General features: G+C 46.3%; 1 protein-coding gene across 1 annotated transcript in view; it reads left to right on the top strand.

The window, feature by feature from the left end:
• Positions 1-14,322, top strand: part of CTNNA1 (catenin alpha 1) — a 342,634-nt gene extending 328,312 nt beyond the window's left edge. The window contains exon 18 of the mRNA XM_082255676.1: positions 13,538-14,322. Within this exon, the coding sequence (XP_082111802.1) occupies positions 13,538-13,825 (288 nt within the window). The 3' untranslated portion in view covers positions 13,826-14,322. The remainder of the gene's footprint in view (positions 1-13,537) is intronic.
• Positions 14,323-16,894: the final 2,572 nt, after the last annotated feature.

The following is a 16,894-nucleotide window of genomic DNA, read 5'->3' as shown; positions in this document are numbered from 1 at the left end:
ACATCTTCAAGCAAGAAAGCTGGAACTGGGCGACGGGCTGGATGTTGAGATCCAGTGGTCACCCCAGTTCAGCCTACGAGCGCGTGCAGGCCATAGCTCCGCGCTGGGTCGGCCGCGACATAGTCCCACTGGACGGGGACTGACCCTGCGAGTTGAACGTCTCGCTTAAACGCCAATGACCATGAGTCACGGCGTCCGTATTGGTCGACAGCCCTCCCACCCCGGTGGAGAGGGGTACTGTCAGGAGTTGGCGCCCGCCTGGTTCCGGTAGGGTGAGTAGTATGTTCCCCCTTTCCCCCTGACGGGTCTTGTGGTGAACGCGGGCCCCCTCTGTAATGGTAAGGATGGGTCTCCCCTCTATCCCATAACATGTCACAGATCCCCCTATTGGAGTGTGATTTTTGTGAACAATAAACCAGGAGGCTTGGTTTGGGAGCTGACAATCTAATTGCAAAAATGTTTAAATGATTGTACTCAGTGGCAGTATTAGAACATTACTGTGATAGTATAAGGTATCCTACCTGTCAGAAACCACAGGGCGATGTCTATACATGTATACTGCATTCCAGATCATATTCCTGCAGCTAAGCAGATGCCTCCCGACGGCCACGGACCGCATACGGCCCGCCAGGGTCCGGGACCGCCGGCCACGCTGATCACCATGAGGGTGAAGGTTTGTGAGGCCGAGATACTCCTGCAAACATGCCGTTATTCTGTACAGGCCGCCGCCATTGTCTGGTAGATCGCACGAGGCCGCCATTTTGGCGTAGCCTCGTGTCTCCAGCATGGGGGCGGCCATGTTTGAGGTGACCCAAACACCTCGTGGAGCTAGGGGAGGCGCCGGAAGGCGTACAGAGGGGCGGAGCCGCCTCCTTTTTTCCCGGGAAGCCAGCCAAAAGACTTCCTGTCTGTTCTAGACAGCGCTGAGACAAGTTGCATTTGAAACTCTGAGCATCAAGTGGTGAGCCTTGGGGTCTATCTCTCTCTCTCGTTCTGTAGGGGTCCCTAAGCAGGTAACACTGAGGGGCTTTGTGGCGCTGGGGGTCTGAAAAAAAAAAAAAGTTTTATTTTTTGGCAAATTGATTTTTTCCGGGTAGTATCTGGAATTATCATGGACCCTGCCACACAGGTACCCCCACCTGTTTCCCTCGAGGGGGCCGCGGGACCCGCCAGTGCACAGAGTATGGATGCATTTACAGCAGTTTTGGAGTCTTTGGTGGCTCGGGTGGAGACGGCCTGTCAGGAACGGGGGTCAAGAAAGCGACCCCCGCTTACCCCTATATCATCTGATACTTCAGATTCTGAGATGGTCATTGCAGCTGCAGGTCCCTCTGCAGGGGCTGTTGTCTCAGGTAAAGTTCCCTCAGACAGTGAGGAGGACGTTCATGCTTCCGCCATAATTCAGGAAGAAGCATTGGTGGACGCACTAGTTGTGGCGGTTCGGGAAACCTTAAGACTTGAGGTTTTACCGGCAGAGGCAACTGAAATAGAGATTCCCTTTGGTACTAGCAAACCCACCAAGACGGTGAAGGTTTTTCCTTTACCCAAGTGTTTTGGTAATAAGATTAAAGAGGAATGGGAGCATTCTAAGCGTACCTTTTACTATTTCCAAACGCATTGCTAGACGCTATCCGTTCGAGGAATCCCTCATTAAGAAATGGACGGTACCACCAGTGGTGGATCCACCTATTTCCAGACTGAATAAAGCCACGGTTATTCCAGTGGAGGACACTTCGTCCTTTAAGGATTCGGTGGATCGGAAGGTAGAAGCGGAGTCCCGCACTATCTTTTCCCTGATAGGGTCAGCCTTTAGACCCGTAATTGTCATTGGTCTAGTTTCTCAGACATTAACGGAATGGGCGAGATTGGTGCGCCAGGACCTGAAGGGGAAAGATATCCCCCAGGCAACATCTGATTTGATGGAACAGATTATACAAGGATTACAGTTTGTCTGTGACGCAGCCTTGGATGCTACCCCCCTATTAGGGCATGCATCTATGTCAGCGGTAATCCTCAGACGTGTGCTGTGGTTAAAATGCTGGTCAGCGGACCTAGGTTCCAAAAAGACCTTGGCGAATCTCCCCTTTCAGGGGAATCGCCTATTTGGGGCCACCCTAGATGAGATCATTAAGGATGCCACTGGGGGCAAAAGCACTTTTTTGCCACAGGCTGCTAAAGCTAAAGGACCTCGTAACAAGCGGGGACCTTTCTTTACCGCCCATAAAGGGTTCGTTCGCTCTGCTGGAGCAAGTTGGAAGGGCAAAACTCCTCTAGGAGGGTTCAAGAAGGGCTGGTCGAACAAACAAAAGACCGACTCAGCCAAACCTGAAGCAAAGGATTACACAGCCTAAAGGTGCGCCCCCACCCGGCTTGAGGGTGGGGGGACGTCTTCACCGGTATTCAGAGCATTAGATCGAGCATCGACCACTGCTACCGGTGCGATTCTTCCCTTCCAACATTTAAGTACTACAGGGAGCGGTAGTTACCGTTCCCTGAACAGATCCGGTTGAACAGACAGACCAAGGAGCCTCTAGCCGGGTGACTTCGGTCCCTAATGTTCAACCAGGAGAAATCACCACTCCTGATAGGAATCAGGTGTCTGATAAATGTGTGGGAACAGAGAACGATCAGACTTTGTCGGATTGCCGGGGCCAGATAGCTCTAGGGCAGCCTGGTTCGGATCCAGTCAGCTCCAGTTGTCCTGGAAATTCTAGGCTGGCCTCGTCAAGCCGGTCTGGCCGACTTGGACATGCTGGTCGCGAACGCTCCTTGGGAACTTCTTCTCAGGGAGTGTCTGCGGTCTCAAGGACCGATCTTCCATTGTGCTTTACAGTCGCTGGGTTTAATGGCCTGGCCATTGAGACCCAGGTACTGAAGGACAGAGGGTTGTCAGCTTCAGTTATTCCTACGCTAATTAAGGCAAGGAAAGCGACTTCCAGCAAGGTCTATTATCGCACATGGAAGACGTATATCGCGTGGTGCGAATCTTTAGGATTTCCTCCACGTACCTATTCGGTGACCCGAATATTGGCCTTTCTGCAAAAGGGGGTTGAGCAGAAACTAGCCTTGAGCACCATCAAGGGTCAGGTTTCAGCATTAGCAATCTTCTTTCAGAAGCCTTTGGCTACTAAGTCCTTGGTGCGGAATTTCATCCAGGGGGTGCGGCACCTGGCTCCACCAGTCCGCGCGCCCTTACCGCCCTGGGATCTTAATTTGGTTTTGTCAGTTCTGCAGAAACCTCCCTTTGAAAACATCAGGGAGATTCCCTTGCTTACTTTATCCCAGAAGGTGGCCTTCTTGGTGGCTATCACTTCTGCACGCAGGGTGTCAGAACTGGCTGCATTGTCATGCCAGTCCCCATATTTAGTGATTCATAGGGATAAGGTAGTTCTTCATCCTAAGCCATCCTTTCTTCCAAAGGTGGTTTCAGACTTTCATCTGAATGAAGATATTGTATTACCTTCCTTGTGTCCTCAGCCCAGTCATCATCGGGAACATGCGTTGCATTCCTTGCATGTGGTTCGGGCAATCAGGGTATACCTGAAGGCTACGGAATCGTTCCGTAAGACGGATTCACTTTTTGTGATCACGGATGGCCCCAGAAAGGAGTTGCCTGCATCTGCCGCGACTATCTCCAAATGGATTAGACAGACGGTGGTACAGGCTTATTCTATTAAGGGTCGGAATCCTCCGTTACCTGTTAAGGCGCACTCCACTCGAGCGCTTAGTACTTCCTGGGCCTTCCGCCATCAGGCGTCAGTGGTCCCAGGTATGTAAGGCGGCCACCTGGTCGTCGGTACATACCTTTACAAAATTTTATAAGATTGATGTGATGGCATAGGCGGATGCCTCATTTGGCCGCAAGGTTTTGCAGGCCGCAATTTGAGGAGACCGGTGGTCTACCTCGAGGGTTTTTTTCTGTTGGAATTTTCTGTTGAGTCTCATCTTTGATTGATGAGCATTGAAAACTTCTAGTTGGCACCGGTTGGGCCTTCTAGATTGGATTTGATTTCCATTTTCCCACCCCTCATTTGTGGTACTGCTTTGGGACGTCCCGAGTTGTGTTGAATCAACGAGGACTACGTCTGTCAATGAGCGACAGAGAAAAATGGATTTTTGTAAAATCTTACCGTAAAATCCTTTTCTCTTAAGCTCATTGACAGACGTAGTACCCGCCCCTCTGTTTTGAGTTGGGTTGGGTTAAATTCTCTAAACACTGCTTTGTGACCTAACTGATTTGCTGTAGCAGAGAGAGAGAGGATATACCCTCTGGGACTGCCCCTAAGGTGTGGCCAGAATGTTTTCTTTCCTGTCTAGTCCTACTCCTGTAGAGGGCAGCATAACCCGAGTTGTGTTGAATCAACGAGGACTACGTCTGTCAATGAGCTTAAGAGAAAAGGATTTTACGGTAAGATTTTACAAAAATCCATTTTTCTCTGGCTCACAGATGTCCCAGACCTGTAGGTTTACTCAGTGATTTCAAAGGGGTAAAAAGAGTTCATAACTCTACCCCCTCACTGCTTTCTTCTCTTAAATAAAGAAAAATGTGCCTAAGGACAGTCAGATTTACAAGAATTCCCTGAACCATTTTGTGTCCAAGGGAGGAGTTGTGCCAGTATCCCCACAAGACTGATTTAAATGATTCTATTCAAACCTGTCCATGTTACTAAAGCTAAACTTGCTAAAATCCCTCAATAAATTCCCTCAAATTCAAATATTTTTCAAGGAATACACAAAGTTCTGATTTTGCTTTTCTGAGACCAGGGGAATACCTGTCATCCATAGACATCCAAGACGCATTTCTGCATATTCCTTTTTATTTACCTCATCAATGTGTTCTATGCTTTGTGGTAGGAGATCACTTCCAATTTGTTGCACTTCCTTTTTGCCTATCCTTTGCTCCCAGAGTATTCACACTGGTCCTAGCACATTTTTTTGCCCTTCTAGGAACTTGGGGGATCCAGGTCACAGGTTATCTTGAAGACCTCCTCCTCAAGGACTCCTCTCCCTTTCAGATATCTGCAGCTGTCCAGAGAAAATACAGATTCCCCAGGCTTTTTAGTGATCAACTTTCTAAAGTCTGCTTTCCAGCTGTCTCTTACCTGGAATACTTGGGTCTGTTCCTGAACACATCCCAAAGAAAGTTTTTTTTGTTTCTCAAAAAGTAAATGCTGCCGGCGAGCTCACGCTCAGTAATCAGATGAAAGATGCATCCCTAAGTGAGATTCTTCATGTAAGTTTAGGCCTCATTGCAGCCTCCTTTAAGGTTTTTCCATTCTCCCAATCTAATTTGTGACCTCTGCCATGCATTCTCCTTCTCTTTTACCTACGCATGTTTCTCCAGCCAAAGGAGATTCCCTAGCTTTGTGGATCTCCAGCCCAGTCTTAATAAGGAAGTCTTTCCTTCCCTATCACCTGATAGTTATAGCAGATGCCAGTCTTTTAGACTTGGGAAGAGTTTTCTAGTCCCTTGGCCCAAGGAATGTGGTTATTGGTGGAAGCCAAGCTCCCATCAGAATCCTGGAGCTCAGAGCAATAAGGATGACTCTGCAATATTCTGTCCCCCATCTGCAAGGATACCTTGCATCAGAATTCAGGCAGACATTGTCACTGCTGTACAGCAACCTTCATTGGGTCACCTGAAATCATGCAATCTTGAAGGAATTAAGCCAGATCATTTCATGGATGGAGACTTACTGTCCGTGATCTCTGCTGTCCACATCCAAGGAGTTTACCACTGGAAGTCATTTCTGCCTGGGCCAAGAGGAATGAGCCCTTCACCCCACCATCTCCAAACTGTTATGTCGGACATGGACCCCACATGTAGATGTCTGGTGATCCAGGTTCAATAACCAGCTACTTCTTTTTTGTGGCCAGGACTAAGAAGCCTTTATCACTCACACTGGATGCCTTGATAATCCCCTGGACTCTGTTCAGGCTAATTTATGCCTTCCCTCCAGTACAAATTCTACTTCATTTGCTCCACAAAGTAGGGCAAGAGGAGAAACTGTCTCATTGCACCAAACTGGCATAGAATAACCTGGTACACAGATATACTAAGTTGGAATACTAGGAGATTGCCTCTCCCTAACAGGCCAGACTTGCTGCCTCAGGGCCTTTTTACTCCATCCTGCTTCTCGATCACTAGATTTAATGGCTTGGCTATTGAAGCCCAGGATCTAAAGGCAGAGGGTTCTTGGAGTCTGGTAACCACAAGAAAAGTCACTTCCAGAAAGATCTGTTATTGTACCTGAAAATCTTTCTTTGCCTGGTGTTCAATTTATTGTGGATGGGTGGCCCATACAGGCACATCAACATACTGGTACGTGGCTGCCTGTTTTCAGGTTTAGGACACACAATTGTACACAGCGGGAGTCTGTCAGCAGGTCCTGGTCAATGAATTATGGCTATGACCTGCTGATCGGCTGTGTCCAATCACAGCCCAAAGCCCTGTGTTGACCATCAAAGCAGGAATAAGAAAAGGATCAATAGTAAAAAGAAGCACACATTACACAAATTAAAACTTGTTAGGTAGACACTTAACCCCTTGATTACCCGAGGGGGTAACCCCTTCCTGGGCTCTGTCATTCGTACAGTAATCGTGTATAGTTATATCACTTGTCACTGTATTAGTGGCAGTTAGTCTGTTCCCACTCAGTGCGGCGGGCAGTCTGACACGATCTTGGTTCAATTAGAAGTCGTTGATCACCGCCATTAGTAGTATAAAAAAAAATGTAAATAAACATTCCAGTGTATACAGCCCCTTGAAATTTTCCTCATTTTGTCATGTTACAACCAAAAACGTAAATAAATGTGTTTTATTGGGATTTTATGTGCTAGACCAACACAAAGTGGCACATAATTGTGAAGTGAAAGGAAAATGATGAATGATTTACAAAATGATTTACAAATATCTTAAAAGTAATTTGTATTAATCCCCCCACCCCCCGAGTCAATACTTTATAGAACCACCTTTCGCTGCAATTGCATGTCTTTTTGAGTATTAATCCAATAACTTTGCACATCTAGACACTGAAATTTTTGCCCACTCTTTGCAAAATAGCGCAAGCTCTGTCAGATTGGACGGAGTGCATCTGTGAACAGCAATTTTCAAGTCTTGCCATAGATTCTCAATTGGATTTAGGTCTGGACTTTGACTGGGCCATTCTAACACACGAATATGCCTTCATCTAAACCATTCCATTGTAGCTCTGGCTGTATGTTTAAGATCATTGTCCTACTGGAAGATGAACCTCCGCCCCAGTGTCCAAGTCTTTCAGACTCTTAACAGGTTTCTGCCCTGTATTTGACTCCATTCATTTTCCCATTAACTCTGACCAGCTTCCCTGTCCCTGCTGAAGAAAAGCAGCCCCACAACATGATGCTACCACCACCTTGTTTCACGGTGGGGATGGTGTGTTCAGGGTGGTGTGCAGTATTTGTTTTCCACCACTCGTAGTTTTGCTTTTAGGCCAAAAAGCTCAACTTTTGTCTCTTCTGACCAGATCACATTCTTCCCATATATTTATGTGTCCCCCACATGGCTTTTCACAAATTGCAAACGGGACTTCTTATGGCTTTCTTGGCCAGATTTTTGGAATGCATGACTAATGTCCTGTGGACAGATTCTCTCCCCACCTGTGCTGTTGTTCTCTGGAGCTCCTGTAGAGTTACCATGGACCTTTTTGCTGCTTCTCTCATTAATGCTGTCCTTACCTAGCCTGTCAGTTTAGGTGGACGGCCATGTTTTGGTAGGTTTGCAGTTGTGTCATACTCTTTCCATTTTCGAGTGATAGCTTTAACAGCGCTGCGTGATATATTCAAACCTTGGGATATTTTTTATAACCTAACCCTGCTTTAAACTTCTCCACAACCTTTTCACTGACCTGTCTGGTGTGTTCCTTGGTTTTCATGATGCTGTTTGTTCACTAAGGTTCTCTAACAAACCTCTGAGCGCTTCACAGAACAGTACTGAGATTAAATTACACACAAGTGGACTTAGTTATTTACTAATGAAGTGACTTCTGAAGGCAATTGGTTCCACTAGATGTTAGGGTAATTAGCGTAAAGGGGGCTGAATACAAATGCATGCCACACTTTTTAGATATTTGTAAAAAAAATGTGAAAACCATTTATCTTTTCTCTTACGTTCATTAATGGACACAGCTCTCCATATTCAGAACTATAGGATTATATTGCCCCCTACAGGAGTAGGACACTAGGCAGAAAAAAGACTTGGCTACATCTATGGGCAGCCCTAGGTGGTATACATCCCCCTCTCTGCTATAGGCCTTCATTTTTTTTCTGCCTAGTCAGGAGTAAGGACCTAGTTCCCGACTGGGATCTCTGGTCCTGGCATTTTTTTCTCCTGTTTTTTTCCTGTGAGATCTACAATCAACTGCTGGACTTATTGACAGGCTGGATATCTAGATCCCAGTCTGGCCAGCAAGCAGTCCAGAGCTCCGGGCTAGGTCGGCTGCGACGTAGCCCCACTCGATGGGAGCTGGCCTGCGAGTGAAACGCCTCGCAAGGTCACACACGACCGGGTCTCGGCCCAAGTCGCAGCGTTCCTCCTGGCTGTCAGCCCCCTCATTTCGATGATGAGGTTCTGTCTGGAGTGGTGCCCGCCTAGTTCCTAGTATGGTGAGTAGCTGTCTCCCCTCTCCCCCTAGATGTGGCTTGGGGTGGACGCGGGCCCCTCCCTAAGAAGGTCGGTAACCCTCCATATACACCGATTTTGTTTGCTGGTCCTGTGCCTGGATCCCCCTCTCCATGATGGCTGTTGCAAAGACTCCAGGGATCACTCCTGGGAGCCTCGTGGATGCCGCATGTGGTGGCCATTTTGTCGTGGTCTGCGCCATTTCTTTGTGGCCTGTGTGTTTCTATTGACCAGCAGCCATGTTTGTGTATTCTGGTTGGTCCAGTGTGCATTTGGAGCAGCGGCCATGACAGTGGAGCCTCTGGGCGGCAATGTTTGGCTGTGGGAGCTCCTCCTTTGCCCCTGGTATGGACTCCTAGGTTTTCTTTTCCCTTGGACGCCGCACATGGCTACTGAGCTATCCCTGGTGCAGACCGATGCTACTTTGGTGGGGTGGTGAGTCTGGTGGGGTCCCTCCCTCTCTCTGCTGCAGGTTGTGGGGTGCTCTTCTTGCTAGTGCCCTGGTGATTTTTCCGGTGCAGTGGGGTTGTCCCATAGCGATGCTAGACACTTTGTGGTGGGTTTCTCCTTTTACTTTATGGAGTCTCCGTAGCATGTTTCCCCACTTGACCCCTCTTGGAGGCAGCAGGTCCCTCTGGGTCCCAGCCATCCATTTATGCACTAATGGCGGTCTTTTGTTTCCCAGGTAGAGGTGGCCTTTGGAACGGCGGGCTAGCAAAAAGCGCCCCCTGCCTCATCCGTCTCTTCAGATATTGAATCTGACTCTGCCGCCGCGTACGTGGCCCACCCTGCGTGGTTTGTAGCCATGCTCTCTGATCTATCGGATAGTGAGGATGATTTCCCCACATCTGTAGCTGCGCACAAGAAGGCGCTAGTTGACGCATGGTTTACATCTGTGCGGGAGACTTTAAAAATAGCGGATGCAGCTGAGACTGCGGCGGAGGTGCCTGTTCCCTTTGGCACCTACAAGCTGTCTCACACAGCAAAAGTGTTCCATTATCCCTCCTTATTTTGACAAGTTTTTCATGCCTGGGGTGAGGGGACATCTTCGCTGATTTCCGGGCCCATGGACTACCTTGGTAAGCGACAAATGGGTCCACTAAATGATACTGTCCGGTTACAAGATAGTTTTGTTATTTCCCTCCGCAAAGGTTCTTTCCTTCCAATGTACGTCTGCCCCTGGACCTATTGCAATCTCTCTTCATGGCGGTGCAAGACATGTTGCTTCAGGGTGTGATTGTCCTGGTTCCAGGATCAAAATGGTTTCAAGGTTTTTATTCAAACCTGTCAATGGTCCCAAAGAAGGAGACCAAGGTACATCCGATTCTGGACCTCAAGACCCTGAACTGCTTTGTACGGGTGCAGAAATTCAAAATGGATTTCATTCGCATGGAGGTGGGATCCCTACATCAGGGGGATTTTCTTGCCTCTATCTACATCAAGGATGCTTACCTGCACATTCCAATATGTGCCTGACACCAGCACTTCCTCTGTTTTGCTGTGGGAGAGGAGCATTATCAGTTTGTGGCATTACCCTTTGGTCTCACCTCTGCTCCTGGGGTCTTCACAAAAGTGATAGCCCCGGTGCTGGCTTTGTTACGCCACCAAGGGAGCACGGTACTGAGCTTTTTGGTCGACCTCCTTCTACGATCGGTGTCTCCTAATGCTCTGGTGGAAAACCTGGAGATCACCATACCAACTCTGTGGGAGTTTGGTTTATTCTGAATTTTCAGGAGTCTGCTCTGGTTCTGTCCACAAAGCTGGACTTTCTGGGTCTGACTTTGGACGTGGCCTTATCCAGAGTGCTCCTACCTCTGGACAAACTCCAGAAATTTCAGGCTGAAATTTGTCGTCTGCTGTCCAGCAGGTGGTCCTTCCTTTTGACTTGCATGTGGGTGCTGGGCCTGATGGTATCTACCTTTTTTAAGGCAGTTCGGTTTGCACAGTTCCATACGAGGTCCCTTCAAATTGTGATCCTGGTGAAATAGGACAAGTGTCTAAGGTCTCTGGACAATCAGATTTGGGTGAGTCGGGAAACCAGGAGGTACCTGGTCTGGTGACTTGACTCTTAGGCGGGGCAAATCCTTTTTCCCCTTGTATTGGACTGTGGTCACCACTAATGCCAGCCTGTCTGGGTAGGGAGGTGTCCTGGGACTGATCTTTGCTCAGGGTTGTTGGACGCTGGAGTAGTCCAGGCTGCCGATCAGGGTCTTGCAACTTCAGGTTCACTGGATGGATTGGCTCCAGGGGCTTCCTGGTACGGATCCAGTCTAGACAGTGCCAAGGCGGTTGCGTTTGTCAATCACCAGGGCAGAACAAAGGGTGTGTTGGCAGCCCTGGAAGTATCCAGCATCCTCCAGTAGGCAGAGCACTCTCCGCCGTACACATTTCAGGAATGGAAAACTGGCAGGTGGACTGTCTCAGCCAGCAGACTTTGGACCAAGGGGAGATTGGTCCCTTCATCCAGATGTGTTTCTTCAGATATGTCTCCGGTGGGGCACTCCCCAGGTGGATCTGTTGGTGTCTCGGCTCAATAGAAAGATACCGAGGTTTGTGGCAAGGTCACGGGATCCTCTGGCAGATGCCACAGACACTCTGGTGGGCCTTTGGGGCCAGTATTAGATTTATGCCTTTCCTCCTCCTCCCAAGCTTCTGCCGCAGCTTTTGCACAGGATTGAGGCCAAAGGAATTCTGGTCATTCTAATGGCCCCGGACTGGCCTTGCCAGTCTTGGTACATTGACCTGGTGCGATTGGTCGCCTAAGTCCCTTGGAGACTGCCTCTCAAGGAGGATCTGCTGTCCCAAGGGCTGATCTTCCATCCTGCTTTACAGTGGCTGGCTTTGACGGCCTGGCTGTTGAAAGCCAGGTGCTAAAGGATAGAGGTTTGCCTGGGTTGGTGATTCATTTTTGTGGTGCGAGTCGACCGGTGTTCACCCTCGTTCTTTTTCGGTGGCTCTGATTTTGACCTTCTTTCAACGAGGTGTTGAGCAGAAGTTGGCCTTGAGTACATCAAGGGCCAGGTGTCAGCCTTGGTGGTCTACTTTCACCGACCCCCCTGGCCATGCACTCCTTGGTGCGTACTTTTATTTAAGTGGTTCGACATCTGACTCCACCGGTGCAGTCTCCTCTACCGCCGTGGAAATTGAACCTGTTGAACCTGGTGCTTTCAGTTCTCCAGAAGCCTCCCTTTGAAAATATTTGGGAGATTGCCCTGCTTACGCCATCCCAAAGGTGGCCTTTTTGATGGCTATCACCTCTGCTCGCAGGGTGTTAGAGCTAGCAGCGTTCTCTTGTTGTACCCCCTATCTGATGGTCCACAAAGATAAGGTGGTTCTTTGTCCATATCTGTCGTTTCCAAAGGTAGTCTCGGATTTCCATTTGAATGAAGACATTGTTGCCTTCCTTGTGTCCCAAGGCCAAACATCCTAAGGAGTTTGTGTTGCATGCCCTGGATGTGGTTTGGGTGCATTTGGCAGCCACAGTGTCTTTTCAGAGGTCAGACTCATTGTTTGTAATCATTGAAGGGCCAAGGAAATGGCTGTTTGGTTCTTCTGTGACCATTTCCAGCTGGATCAGACAGAAGGTGACCCAGGACTATTCCATCAAGGGTCATGTTTCTCCTTTTCCTGTAATAGCGCATTCTATTTGGGCGCTTTGTGCTTCTTGGGCCTTCAGTCATCAGGCGTTAGCGGCGCAGGTTTGCAAAGCTGCCACTTGGTCGTCGGTGGACATTTTCACTAAGTTCTACAAACTGCATGTGTTGGCATCTGTGTATGCTTCCTTTGGCTGCAAGGTTTTGCAGGCTGCTGTTTAGAGTGTCTGTTCCCTCTTTGGGGGTCTATTGTTCAGGTTGGGCTCCAGTTGTTTTTTGTTGAGCTCCTGTTTACCTGGTTGGTTATTTTGTTTAACCTTGGGATTTTTTGTTGTCCCAGCCTTCATGTTTGGCTCTGCTTGGGGAAGCCCCTATGGTTCTGAATATAGAGAGCTATATCCGTCAATTAACGCAAGAAAAAATTGGATTTTTTGTACTTACCGTAAAATCCATTTCTTGAAGTTCATTGACGGACACAGCACCCACTCCTGTATGGAGTTTTAATATTTCTGACACTGGTTGTTACTAAACTGAAGGCCTATAGCAGAGAGTGGGTTTTATACCACCTAGGTAGACAAGACTTTTTTCTGCCTAGTGTCCTACTCCTGTAGGGGGCAATATAATCATATGGTTCTGAATATGGAGGGCTATGTCAGTCAATGAACTCAGAGAAATGCATTTTACAGTACGTACCAAAGCCCATTTTTTTCCTTCCCCTTTACAATTATGTGCCACTTTGTGTTGGTGTATCACAAAAAATCCCAATAAAATACATTTACGTTTTTGGTTGTAATATGACAAATTGTGGAAAATTTCAAGGGGTATGAATACTTTTTCAAGGAACTGTATATACCATAAAAAAACAAAAAAAAAACAAAACCCAGTGGTGATCAAATAGCACCAAAAGAAAGCCCCATGTGTCAGGAAAAAATGACCATGGCGTTGCATGACCGCACAATTACCATTTAAATTAGCGCAGTGCTAAATGGAAAAAAAATAGCTAGGTCATAAAGGGGGTAAAATCTCCTGGACCTGAGATGGAAATTGTCTATAGTTATGACTTTGATTTAGATCGGGGTTACATTTTGGAAGCGATTTGTACAAAAGTTCCTAAGGGTGCCACTTTACACCCCGCACTGCCTAGAATGCAGCTTACAGCAAAAGTGGAACATTAATGTGCCAGACAGGTGTTCAGTGCAATTTCCTGTTTTCTTGTAGATATTCTATAAATGCATCCTGTGATCCAACTAGGCACTTATATTTTATTCTCCCTAAAATGTTTTAGGTTGACAGTGCCATGTCTCTGATTCAAGCTGCAAAGAATTTGATGAATGCTGTGGTTCAAACCGTGAAGGCATCTTATGTGGCCTCTACAAAGTACCAGAAATCGCAGGGAATGGCATCTTTAAACCTCCCAGCAGTGTCTTGGAAGATGAAAGCCCCAGAGAAGAAGCCCCTTGTAAAGAGAGAAAAGCAGGATGATACCCAGACAAAAATAAAGCGTGCATCTCAGAAGAAACATGTTAACCCTGTGCAAGCACTTAGTGAATTTAAAGTTATGGAGAGCATATAAGCAGATCTACTTTATTTGTATGTTTTACATTATGTAATTGTAATATTTTGCATTGTTCAGTTTTGTACTAAAATCTGATAAGCACACTAGTGTCACAGTAAGGGTATAATTGATAGTAAACAATATACAAAATAAAATTCAGTTTAAAGTGGTATACAGGATTTGGAAACTCTATTCCCTATTGCTTACAGTCCTTTAGCTTTCACTTGCTCTCTAGAAGATACATTTTAAACCTACTTGTGAATCATCCTGGATTTCGGGGAACAAAAGGAACGTGACTTCAGTAGATAGTGGGACCAATTTATGTAATTGGTGAGGGATAGTGGGAGCAACTTAGGTAATTGGTGACAGAAGAGGAAAGAAATGCCTGTGACAAAGCTGAATAGAATAAACCCTGGGATGCTGGATTATTAAATGGTCTTTTTGTTAAATATACTTTACTACATATACCTTTAGTGATTATTTAAATATGTATTACTTGTGATTTCAAGATTTGTTTAAAGAATGGTTGGCTTTTTTTTTTTTTTTTTTTTTTTTTTTTTACTGCCATTTTTTTTTTTAATAGTGTGCTTAGTTGGCGTATATGATTGCCAAAAAATGTCTGTATGAGCGCTAAAATGAGGACATTCAGCACAAACACAAAAACACTTTATTTTTGATGGTTGACAGAGGTACTAAATGTGTGGAAATCTTTTTATTATTTTTTTTTTTTTTTTATGTTTTAGGGCTACAGTTGGGAATTGGCATGGAAAAGTTAATTGAAAATTGATATTAGTTTTGCAACTTGTTTTGTTACCCCCCTCCTCCTATCACATTAGGCACATTACATTTTTTTGGGGGGAGCAGGTACCTAGGCGATCTGAGCGAAATTCGCCCCTTCTTTGCCCGCAGCCTTCTGGGACATGTCACAGGTGAAGGACTGGCCCAAGTGAGGACAGTGCCATGTACGTGTCCTTTACAGTATTTTGTAGCTGCTGACTTTAACATTTTTGTTTTTGAGGTTTTAAAGTTTTGGCATACCACACATACTGTAAGACCTCATGCACACATAAGCCTTTAGCAGCATTTAGTGGCAGAAGCTTTTAGAGGCAGGAAAAAAAAAACTGCAAGTGTGTTGAGGAGCAGAGTTTGGCCCAAAAAAACGCTTGAAGCTAGTAAAAGCTGCTAAACGTTAGTGCTTGAGCATTCATTTGTTTTATTCTTCAGAATAATTTAATTATTCTGGCCAATGAAATGACACTTTTACAACCGTCAGGCTTTTCTTCCTACAAAAACTTTGCTGGCTTCTAGGAGAGGTAAATAAACATCCTGTGTGCATGAGACTTAAATGTAGCATTAGTACACAGGCTTATGTTAATAGTTTGTATCTCTATACAAGTTAAAATCTCATGTTTTCTTGCTGAGTTTATCCTTGTTGGCTTGTAGACAGATTAAATCATGCTTTTATTTTTGGTTTGCAAGTTTTGGTGCTATATTTAGAGATGCTTTTGTTAAAATTTTTTCCAAAAAGTATAATTTCCAAATCTTGTTCTAATGAGTTTTTAATTGAAATTCTAACTGTGATTCTGATATATCCCTATTGTGTAAACCTGTTTCTTTTTGGGTTGTTATCAAAATAAAAAATAAAAATCTACCCAGAGTGCATTGCATTTTGTTTTTCATTAAGCCATTTTATGGAACTAGATTTTGTATTATGCTTAATACTTTTAAAATCTGTTTAAAAGTGCATTCCATTTAATAATGTTGCTTAGAAAAATCTATATTTTCTCTTTCGTTCACTGGCGGACACAGCGCCATGTCTTCTAGACCATTGGGCTTATGCCGCTCTCTCTTCAGGAGTAGGGCTAGGCGGAAAACTTTTTGGTTACGACCCTGAGGCAGTCCCAGGGGGTATACCATCACTTCCTGCTATAAGACTTCAATTTGCATGTTTTCAGTTCGCATGAGCAGCGGTTCTCCCAACGGTGGGTCTGATCTGATGATCAGCACATCCCCCCCCCCATCAGAGGTGCCAATCATAGCAATCGATCAGTGCCCATCAGATTCCCATCAGATGTCAATCAGTGCCTATCAAAATGCCAATCAGTGCCCATCAGTAATGCCTGTCAGTGCCTACTTATCAGTGCTGTCTATCAGTGCCATCTATTACTCTACATCAATGCCGCCTATCAGTGCCCATCATTGGCGCCTATTAGTGCCCATGAGTGCCACATATCAGTGCTCATCATTGCCGCCTATCGGCGCTGCATATCAGTGCCTATCAGTGCCGCCTATTAGTGCTTCATATTAGTGCCACCTCATCAGTGCCCATCATTGCCACCTATTCGTGCCAATGAGTGCCGCATATTAGTGCCCATGAGTGCCACATATCAGTGCCCATCATTGCCGCCTATCAGTGCCACCTATTAGTGCCGCATATCAGTGCCCATCAGTGCTGCCTATCAGGCAGTCCCAGGGGGTATACCATCACTTCTGCTGTAGGACTTCAGTTTTTTCTGCCTAGCCAGGAGTAAGGACCTGGCTCTCTGCTAGGATCTGCGGTCCTGGAATTTTTTCCTATTTAAATGGAATTTCTTTTTTTACTTTTTTCTTCTACAGGGTTCGAACGGTCATGAAATTCCTGGAAAAGTCATGGGATTTTGACATGACACTTTCCAGGCCTGGGAAAGTCATGGAAAATGAGTAAACCCCACTAAGTTTTGGAAAAGTCATGGAATATGGAATATTGTGCAGCTATTTTGAAAATGTATGTCTCCAGGCCCCCTGTATTTCGTGGAAGCGGGGGACAGTAAGTGGACTATTTTCTCTGTTTCGGATTTAGGCGGATTAATCTGCCGCAGCGCGTTGCACAGCTGAAGCCTGGTCACCAGCCTCTACAATATGAATAGACCGTGACAGGCTGGGAACTCTGCGGCGGATTGATCCGCCTAAACCTGAAACTGAGAAATAGTGCACTTACTGTCCCCGCTCCCAGGGGCATACCAGAGGGGGGGCGCGTGCACTGGGGGGTGTCAGGCTGGTGTTCACGGTGCCCCCCGCATCTCTGTGTTAAGGCAGCTGCAGTGGCAG

The sequence above is a fragment of the Pelophylax lessonae genome, assembly GCF_965119305.1.
Source record: "Pelophylax lessonae genome assembly, chromosome: 4".
Classification (NCBI taxonomy): domain Eukaryota; kingdom Metazoa; phylum Chordata; class Amphibia; order Anura; family Ranidae; genus Pelophylax; species Pelophylax lessonae.
Note: the sequence above shows the minus strand (reverse complement) of the source record. Positions and strands in the feature narration are given on the sequence as shown.